This window comes from Sesamum indicum, unplaced genomic scaffold (assembly GCF_000512975.1).
Source record: "Sesamum indicum cultivar Zhongzhi No. 13 unplaced genomic scaffold, S_indicum_v1.0 scaffold00190, whole genome shotgun sequence".
In the NCBI taxonomy this organism is placed as follows: Eukaryota; Viridiplantae; Streptophyta; class Magnoliopsida; order Lamiales; family Pedaliaceae; genus Sesamum; species Sesamum indicum.
The window spans coordinates 95,204-105,763 of NW_011628085.1; the positions used below are offsets into that span (position 1 = coordinate 95,204).

Sequence of the window (10,560 nt, forward strand, 5' to 3'; positions counted from 1 at the left end):
TTCTCTGCACTTATCCTACTTTAATAGTCATGAAAATACTTAACTCGACTATATTAATTAAAATATTTAAGTACAAATATTCAGTATGTCAACACTATTGGTCCGAATATATACAATTATTCAAGTTAAAAAATTACTATTTAACTATGTTGATTCAGATTGAAATTCTACTATTAGAATATTACGATTAAATTTACAAGTGAATTTCGATAGCGACTACATTTATTAGTTACAAATTTGTTATGTATAAGTTATTATAGTCTATTTGGGAAAACATTGATTGTAATATTGGTAGAACAAAGTAAATAATAGTGGAAATAGAGTTTTTATTACTTTAGGTTTGCACATCATAAGACAAAAAGTTTGTCATAAAAGCTGGACAGCTATCACATTCAATTTATAGAAACAAATAGCCCACCATGCTATGCTTGAAATTTAAAGTTGTCTTTGGCTTCATCTCAAACTTTCCAAATGTCAAGTTGATTAAAAGTTTTAATTTAAAAGGGTGTTTGCAAACAATATTTTCAGTATATTTTCAACAATAAACTGAGAAGCGTTTATTTTAAAACCTCACAAACACGCCCTAAATATAAATTAACAATTTGCAAGTTATTATTTTTTATATTTAAAATTATTTAATTTTAGTATTATCAACAGCGTGAGACTTGCAATGATACTGGTGTCATCAACAACAAAGTTAATTGACTTGTTCATAATTTTAATGTACATTACTATTAAAAATAATGATATATTTCAGCATACTATTATATATAACAATAGATATTTCGAATAAAAAGGCAATGATATTACTTTAACCCCACTTGGTTAAAGACTTGTCCTAATACACAGTCAGCAGCTACCAGAGTGAGAGAGACCTAGACAAAGATTCGCTTAAATATAGCATCAAGAAGAAAAATAATCACTTCAGCATTTGAACAATTCAGCAAATCAGATGTATTAATGCCTCAAAAACCAGGAACCATGATCCATGATATAAGTATTTCTAACCAATGGACAAATAAATTTGACTAAGTTTATGCAAGGAAGACGGCTGAAGCCCCAACGTACAATTACAAGACTATCGTGGAGAAATATGAAACTCCATATACTGTAAGTTCGTTCGAGAGAACAAGCGACTGCTTGGTGAAATGTCTGCTAAATGTTTCTGAAACTAACATTCGGTTTCTACACCACGTAACATGACAATGTTAAAAAGCATAGTGGCTTCCACTATGATTCTTGAAAACTTGTCGAGTGCCAAGAGGAATTAGGACCACCCATCTCACCTCTTTCGACGTGGAGTCGCTAGAGTGCAAGCAATTTCCAACTTGAATCACCTCGCCAGCTGATTTCAAGATTGCGTCAACTGTGGACAAACTGGAGAGATATATTACCACAAGCTTTCCTGATGAATTCGGAGTCCTGCATGCATAGATGAAGAGTGTAAGACGGACATAGAATTTTCTTGAACTTCAATATGATAGTTAATGCAGTCACAAGTCGTGAAATATCAGCTGAATGTGAGAAACGAGATTTCCACAACAGCTGTTGGCATCCTAAGAGAGTAGTACAACCATATTGATTCCATTCAGCACAAATGTACAAAAAGTTGGATTTGACAGATTGCAGAGATATTCTATAATGTTGAAATATATAGTGATTTTGCTGGAGAAGTTTCTCAGCATTGCTAGAGTGGTGCAAGTGACTTTCAGCTGTTACATATGCAAAGACATACCGCTCTAACATCCATCAGTGTAACAATCAACCTGAGGAAAAATTGATCCTGTCCGGTACCAAGAGAAAGTGAACAAGTAGAATTACAAACACCAGTTTCCATAACATGATACAAATGATCTTTTACAAAAATTTCATAAACAATGTATTATAAACAAAGTGTGGCAAGTTTAGTTTGAATTCCTCTAAAAAATGCAAAATAAATCCTCTTTTCTAAAATTTGATATTAAGAAGGCCTGCGCACACTCCTTAAATTGACAAGTAGCCTAAACCAATCTCCAATTTTTTGGTGTGCATGAAAATACATTTTAACGAGTCTAATGACCTCATTTGTATATGACTTTCGAATAGGTGTTCTCTGAGCATGCGCCTTTAATGCATTTTGATGTATACTATGTCAAACACATTCTTGGGACAAAATTGGTATAAGATTTAGATAAATATCCAAGGACTACAGGCATATATGAGGACCACATGCTCTCACTCCAAGAAAAACGATCCTTACCTTTGCCTTCCAAATAACTATAATACACTTCAAGAATGTGCCTCTTAATGTTCCTAGAATGTAGAATACTCACAATAAACGCATATGAGCAACTACAGTTTAGTAAGAAGAAATCAGAAGTAATCCATTGCCAATATGAGGTGTACAGAGAACCAGAAAACAAAATATATATTTACACACGTCGATATCCCTATTGACTAACCTTTAATATATTTTACAAAGAATGAAGTATAAAACTTATATGCATAAGAAAGAGTCTACATCCCCATTGACTAGCCGTTAATATATTTTATAAAGACTGAAATATAAAACTTATATGCATAAGAAAGCCGATTTCCGAGCATCAGAACATGAACAAATTCACAAAGAACAGTTTCACAGCCAAACATACCTATAATAGCTTTTAGCCTCTTGAAACATGTACAGACGAGATGATTGCACTTAAAACTGTTAGAGATACTAAAATATCATTTGCAGACAGATCCTCCAGACAGCTTTTGCACGACATAAATGGATGAATTATTTATGCAGTCACAAAAACTACTGTCTGAAGCTTTTCAGGGATGAACTGCCTTATGGATTTGACTGCATCAAAGTAAGCGCCTCTGAAAGGGGCTTCTAGTCCATCAATAACCTTCAATAATGAAACAAGAATAAGAACATAAGGATTTCAACATTTCAATAAGCTACTATTGATAAGTAAAACACCTAAACTAGAAGTTTATAGCCTCACAGAAAGCAGGTTGAGGAATTTGGAACTAAGAAAGCTGCCCATGTTGTTTGACACCACCATTACATGTGAAGCAAATCACCTTCATGCAAAGAGTCATGCAATCTTCATTGTTAACTCAATTTCCCCCAGAAGGAGTTCTTTGAATGGATTCAAAGATTCCTACATTTTGCTACTATCTAACCATTCTTTACAAAAATGATTTTAGTAACTCATAATTTGGAGAACTATGAGAAAATGTATCCCACGGAAAGCACATGTGAGAAGAAGAAAAGGAAACATCTTGAATTGACAACGAGTTCACACAGAGGAGAAGGTTAATTTAAACTCACCAATAAGGACACTCCAGATATGTCAACAGCCTTTAAGGAGAGAAGCTCCAAAAGTCTCTCTGGGGTGGAGACAAGAAACTCTGGCTCACAACTCTTTAAGCTGTCAGATAATGAGATCAAACAAGTTAAAAGAAAAAGACAGAATACTCCAAAAAGATTACTAGTAAAGGAATAAACAATGGCAATAAGAAAACAACAATGTCACTAAGTAAGTATTCCAACATCCAAATAATCAATGTGGAAAATCAAACAAATAAAAAGAAAAGACATAGTTCAACAACAACTTGCATTTTAGCGGCTCACAACACATTTTGTGCACTGTTACATTGTTTATGATCCCCGAGTATGGTGCTGAGCCTAAATAGTCAATAACCAAGAACTTTCACCGTGCAGCATGGGACATAATTGCTGGAGATTAGCCAGCATCAAGTTCACACTCCAATAAGTACAAATCTTACATGAAAGAATGTATTCGTTGGAAAACTAACCCACTAATTTGATGATCTATGGAGGCACCAGAATGCAAACTCACTGTAAGTATTCCAAGCGCTTTCAAAGGCTTGCAAACTTGTCGTACCTAGTAATGATGCAATACAAATAAACCAATGGAGATTAGTTAACAACCAAGCAGAAATAGCTTTTCCAGGCAAGTGATATCACACAACGGAACGGATAAAATTGAATATTCTATGGTACTCCAAGGATAAAAGTGTTGTGCATTACCTTAGAACAGAAGAATTTCTTTCCTCAAATATGTGAAAAGATTTTTATCAGTTCATCTTACCAAATTTAACAATTACGAAAAAAATATATCCAAGGAAAGTTATTGTGTAGTTAGATAATAAATCATCTTAATCCCATTACATTTAACTGAAAATGTAGCCTTTCCACCAAGTGCGCTCAAGATTTCCTGAGGGAGGTCTTGTGTTTGAAACTAGATATGTGCGGAACAAAAGCAAAGAAAAGTCAAGTGGAAGACAACTCATGTAGAGAAACCCCGTAAAAGGAATGCTATTAATGCAGATGCCATGAAGATCTCAACATTATGACAAAAAAATGTTTGTCACAGAAAGTAGCCTACAGTACAAACCTTAGAAGCCTTTTCTTGTGATGGCACTAGATATAAAAGAAAAGGGCCACTAAGTGACAAGCCCTCTTTCTCCTTCATTGAAATGGTATCAGCAGCAGTTGATGCCATCCACGCAATTTGCTCGACAGTGGCACCAGCTCCAGTGGTCTCCAACACATCTTTTCCAGTGCAGTAACAATTCCAGAACTCAAGGCCCCACGCATTGGCAAAGAGAGGCTTTTCCCCTTCACTACTCAAGGCTCCACCATTCTCCAAAGCTTTTTGAATTGAATTCAAGCACATAATCAAGAACTTTGACGGGCACTCCAAGTTGTTCTCTGAAGCAAATTCTTTCCAAGAATGATTGGACCCGTCCCGCTTGATGATTTGGCATGTTGATTTCCCTAAGTTGATAGCAATCTCCGGCCCCATGAAACTTATAGAAGAAACCAAAGCTAATTTCCCTTTCTCCACATTCACGGACTCAATAGCTTTGTGCCCTTTAAGATCCCCATCTGCATTATTGTCCTTGAAAGATTCTTTCTTCAGCCCACGAGCACTCTTGTCCACAAGCTTACGCCTTTCTTTGGAATTTCTCTTCCTTTTTCTCGTGGGTTCGTTTTTCCCAAGCTTATCATTGAAAGGGTCCTCTGGAGTTGGAAGGCTGAAGCACATACCCTGAAAGCAACCATAAACAACACTTCTTAGCTACAATGCACTATGAACTACATAGCATCACTGCAAAACACACTCACCATTAACGATTAGCCATACATCAAAAGAACGTTGCTTGATCAAAACTCAATGTCTAGAAACACAAACAAAAACATCAACCACACCCCAGCATTGAGCAGAAAGCTATCAATCTACAGGCATACCTCCAACATCAAGCAAAGAAGAAGCTTAAATCTTGACAAAACAAGTAAAAGAACAGGAAAAACCATTACTTTCCTTCTCTATCAGAAGCCATCTAAACTCACCTGACAGTTGCGGCGTTTGCCGGACTGGCGGCGCTTCTTGGCGGCGATAATGGAAGCGACACGAGCGGAGACCTTTGAGGACGAATCCCTCTTGTTTTCTTGCTTTTTCCTGTTCTTCTTGTTCCTCCGCCTGCTTATCGAATCATCGCTTCTTCCCATTTCTTGCTGAAATCGAGAGCACGATGCGGTAGTTACTGGGATTTTGCAGTTCCTCTGCTCGCACGCAGTCAGTGCGTGTTTATAGTGTTGGGGTTTGTGGATGAATTCGGTATTAAATGGAATGTTGTGGTCTTTCTCGTCATTTGAAGTGATTATATGGGCTTACTGGGCTTCCACTATAATGGGCCCCTACCATCACTACTAGTGAAGTGATAGTTTGGGCTTCCCATACTTAGAAACGGATCCTCTGAGGGGAAAAGAAAGGTGTGATATGTAAGAATATATTTTATAAAATAAAATTAGAAAAGTGAAATAAAGTAAATTTACAAAAAAAATAAAAAAATGTATTCTTTTAGGTGTGTTTATATAGATATAAAATTATTATAATTATAATTAATATAACATATAAAAAGATATCTAAATAAAAAATTTAAAATATAATAAATCGCAATTATATTTACAAGATAAAAAAAAAAGGAAAAAAACAAACTCGGCGTAAGCAAAAAATAAAAGAAAACACCTTAATGTGGGGTTTCATGAATAAGTTAAAATCATGGTTCAAATGCTACTAAATATGTAGATATTTGTCTCACTTTATATGAGTGTATTTGGTACAAACAAAAGTTTACTTTTATAACAATAGTCAGATTTTTCTCACTCAATTCGATCAAGTTACGATAGTATTCGAGTGTAGAAATAATTTTCTCATAAAAAAAAATCTTAAACATATTTCACTATTATAAAAAAAAGACACGTCTTATCATCTATAATAATTACATTTTATTTTTTACTTAATAATTTTTGATATCATATCTAATTTATTCCATTTTATTTTTTTAGGATTATTTGATCTGCAATATCTCACCTATAATATTTACGTGAATTATCTATATTTTTTAAAAAATACAGTAACACTTATAAAAAATATTAACATTATTTATATATTTTTTTAAAAAATTATACATTCACGTTAAAAACGCCAAAAATCTTGACTGAGTAATTAGTGTAAATAGAGTGTAAGTAGGGTGTAATGACTCAATTTCGAAGCGGTTGGACACAGCGTCACGTGGGCCCCACTCAACTCACGTGTCTGACTCACGTTTATCACTCACACGAAACGGAAATTCGTTAAGCAGTGGTTTTCTCTTCTTTCTTGCGCCCGACCCCATCGATTCTCACTTCTTCCCCCCCCGCACAGAATCAAAATCTAATTCCAATTCCTGTATGCCAGAGAATGTCTATGCACAGAAGCCGGTCGGGGCGGACGACGTCGCTCCGTGAGTCGGAATCACGCCTCTCTGAGTCGGAGAAGGTCGAGGGCGCCGGTAGCTGGGACGCCCTTGAGTGGACCAAAGTTGATGTGTGTGGATTTTTCAACTAGGGTTTTGGATTTTTGTTTATGATTTTCTTGTGGGGTTATTTTGAGTTTCTTTCTTTTTTCTTGTGTTTTATTTTGCAGCCGGTTTCGAGGTCTGTTCCGCAGGGACTGCAGCAGTTCTTGCTTGAGGCCGAGCAACTCATAGTAGAGGTGACTATGGATTTTAATTTGTTGACCATTTCGGGAAAAAGGGAGAATAAGTTTCGTGTTATGTGTTGAATTTGAAGTTTGTTTATCCAGATTCTTGAAGTTTTAGTTCTTAGTAAAATGATATGTTAATGGCACTAGTAAATATGAAGCGGGGGTCTGGTTTTTACTGTCATTTTTACTGCAGAGAGAGATTCTGGGATTACTTTTTTAAGAGGACATGTTGAATTAGGAAAGAAGAACTCAATCGCGAAAGTGCTTCTAGGGCAGAAGACACTATTTCTTTAACCATGAAGTAAGGATGCTATAAGTTGTTTGTATTTAGTGTCTGGATTACATGGCATTGGAATCCTGTAACTGTCAATACCATGGAAGGTGGAAATTAATCCCGTGCAAGGCGTAAATCAGATATCGGAGTTTAGATGGAGAAAGCACGTGTCAAGTGACAGTGCTAATAGGTGTCATTTGACTTTGATGTAGTTATTAGATGCTTTAATGGATTTTCCAGATTAGAGTTCCAAGTGCATTGTGTAACACATGCTTTACTTAATCTGCAAATGACCTTTGTCAATACTTCAAAATATACTAATCCATTAAATAATAGAATGCGTAAAGATCTTGAAGAAAGCTATAAATTTTCCTTTAGCACAACTCTTATAGTTATTTTTCTGCTTTTGTATGTTTATTGACCATTCCTTTCACGTCTGGTGACCTATGTGTTCGAAGTCAATCTAAATATTGTTGAATTTGCCCAGAACATTTCTTATTTTATTTGAAGAAACTTACTCCTAAGAACTTCTTTAATCTGAGCAGAATTATTACGTGGCAAACGTGAAATGCTATCTCTTAACTGTTGGTTATAGTTTGTTTTGTGCTACTTATTCCTAAATGGTTGCCTTCATTTTGAGGCAAAATTGTCTCATATTGATCGTGATATTTCCTTGTGCTCTGTGTAAACATATATATGTATCAATGCATGCAAACATACGAATACACATGCTTCATTTTGATTCATTTTACATTTGACATACCTTTTTATTGTGTGTTCTTCAAGACATGCTCTTTCTATATTATACTCTCATTAGGTTTGTCAAATTTTGAATATATTAACAAAGTTGAGGACAGTGGAATAAAACAAATAAATTACGTGGTTTATCCATTCACGAGACAAATATCTGAAGGGCTAGAACATATTCATTAATCATTATCTTTTAATTTGAGATTACATCACTACTAGTTTATGAACTATATATTTATATAGGTGAGATAGAAGGGGAAAAAAGAGGATTTATGTGGTTTGGCCATTTGACTTATTTCTACGAGACAAATCCCCAAAGGGTTCATTCTCTCTTAATTTGAGATTACAATGACCACCTATTTATATAGGTTTTACATATATGCAAATATAGCAAGTGGAGCAAATAATTCCAAAATCAATTCAAAATATCATAACAATCAATTAGACATACATTGTTTCACTTTGCCAAATATGCCAGCGAATCAACTCTTGATTCGTAATCTAGGTGGTTTTCCATTTGGTTAGGTTTGGGGTGGAGTTCGTGGAAGTACCAAGATGATGTTTTACATGACTTTTTTTCATGTTAATCACGTATTTACTATTTAGCTCCATGGACCAAGTAATCCTGAGAATTTTATTGTTGTCAGCATGGATTGTGTTTTGTCAGAGAGTTTAAGTACAGGGGCTGTGGGTGGTCGAATTTCAGATCATATGTACCTGGAAGGTTTTACCTCCCCAGTCCTGTAGGTAATCCTTAAAATCGGCAGGGGCGGACCATATGGTGATAAATCTGTCCTGTGGAACTAATATTTTTTTTCTATAAAAAATGGTCCTGACCATTATGTAAAGATGCACATTAAAAAATGTTGGATGGAACTTTACATGCTAATATGCTGGTATACTTTGTTTTTCTACCATTTGGAATAGCCGGAAATCTTGGTCTGACCACTCTATGTTTCACTCTTCTACATTCAATTATTTGCTTAAGACACTATTATTTGATCTTGTAATTCCCTGCTTTATCGTCTTGCCTGCTGACAATATTTTAATGATTTTAACAAATAAAGAATTTAGCTGTGGTTCTGTTATTTTGTCGTCTAAAAATTAGAATGTGTAGGTAACTGAGATTTGATGTTCACATCCAGGGATATGGCGTTGTTCTTGTGAATACTGATGAGGCAGGGACGTTGTTTGTTACAAACTTTCGTCTTCTTTTCCTGGTGAGTATCATTGAATGTACCATTACAATCTATTCGTGAGACTTATACTGTACTCTGAGGTAATATGGATTTGCTCTTAAAAAGCTTAGACAGCAGGAAACTAGAGAGTTTATTTTTATAATGATAGAAAAGCTAAAGATGGCTAAGTAGCTATCCTTTTGCACCTTTTCTGAACCAATATCTGTTAAAAATTAATTTATTTTCCATGAAGTTGAATTCCGTGAAACATTTTAGCCCACTGACCTGGCAATTTATCATTTATGGATCTAGGAAGAATTTCCCTTTTGAGGGCTCATATGCATGCAGCGTTATCCTATAAGCAGAAAGATCCGTAAGGTGGAAAAATTAGAAGTTCAATTTTGTATTAGACCACCATTGAGTGAAGTGTCTTGTAGACCGTTAGCAATACTTTTAGGTGATAAGATAGCTAGAATTGATAAGATTTCTGATGGGCAGTTCTCCTATTCAAATTTACTCAAACTTCGTCTTGCTTTTTGTTGCAAAACAATCAGAAACTTTATTCTTGCTTGCTGACTGGAATGAACTTTTCCTTTTCTAGAGTGAGGGATCTAGAAGTATTATAGGACTTGGCACTATACCTTTGGCAACAATTGAGAAGTTCGGGAAAACTGTAAGTTGTATATGATCGAATCAATCTTCTATTTGTTTCATGGTTATACTTATTTTTTCTTGCCAAACACTAGTATCTATTACTGTTTCTCCTTGTGTCTTTGACATTCTTGTGCTCTATTTTCTAATGTAGATAGTAATCTATTTATTTTTTCTTTTGGGATTGTTTGTTCTTCTTTTGTTTTTTTGGGTGGGGGTTGGTGGGTGATGGAGGGGAAAGTGGAAGAGGGCATAAAGGACCTCATGGTTGGATACTTGATTGATAATCAGGGTAAGTGCAGAGACGGATGAAGGAAGTATTAATTGAGTGTTAGATGAATGTATGATTGAATAAAGCATGTTATTATCTTAATCAAATATATTATGCTTACTATATATGATTAATAAAATGTGATATTAAACGTCTTTTATATTGTGCTAGCTTTAATGGACTAAATAACACGATAAGTGATATGCCTAGAATGCGCCTTGATCATAAGTTCTTCCTTTATTATTTTTATTTATACTTCGTTTCTCTTTCTATTTATTTACTTTGTTAATCTTTTCTCTCCTTCTCCTTAATTTCTTGCCCAGATTTCTTGTCTCTTTCATTTTCTTTCTTCTTAGTTCTGTCTAATTTTTCCTCTTTTATTCTCTTTTTCTTACCACATTCTAATCA

At 34.8% G+C, this 10,560-nt stretch overlaps 2 protein-coding genes across 3 annotated transcripts in view; one reads left to right on the plus strand and one right to left on the minus strand.

The window, feature by feature from the left end:
• Positions 1-876: 876 nt before the first annotated feature.
• LOC105179695 (ATP-dependent RNA helicase DBP3) lies at positions 877-5,591 on the minus strand. Its single transcript, XM_011103344.2, has 6 exons — positions 5,351-5,591; positions 4,392-5,048; positions 3,790-3,878; positions 3,302-3,401; positions 2,631-2,873; positions 877-1,422 (listed from the first exon to the last, which is right to left on the minus strand). Exons 1-5 carry the CDS (start codon positions 5,507-5,509, stop codon positions 2,763-2,765), a joined length of 1,116 nt encoding a protein of 371 aa, XP_011101646.2. The 5' UTR covers positions 5,510-5,591; the 3' UTR covers positions 877-1,422; positions 2,631-2,762.
• Positions 5,592-6,633: 1,042 nt separating this feature from the next.
• LOC105179696 (phosphatidylinositol-3-phosphatase myotubularin-1) overlaps positions 6,634-10,560 on the plus strand; it is an 18,183-nt gene continuing 14,256 nt past the window's right edge. The window contains exons 1-4 of one of the 2 annotated variants that reach the window (XM_011103345.2): positions 6,634-6,869; positions 6,969-7,037; positions 9,198-9,272; positions 9,832-9,903. In XM_011103345.2, the coding sequence (XP_011101647.1) occupies positions 6,744-6,869; positions 6,969-7,037; positions 9,198-9,272; positions 9,832-9,903 (342 nt within the window). In that variant the 5' untranslated portion in view covers positions 6,634-6,743. The remainder of the gene's footprint in view (positions 6,870-6,968; positions 7,038-9,197; positions 9,273-9,831; positions 9,904-10,560) is intronic. The other variant, XM_011103347.2, reaches the window with a different exon arrangement.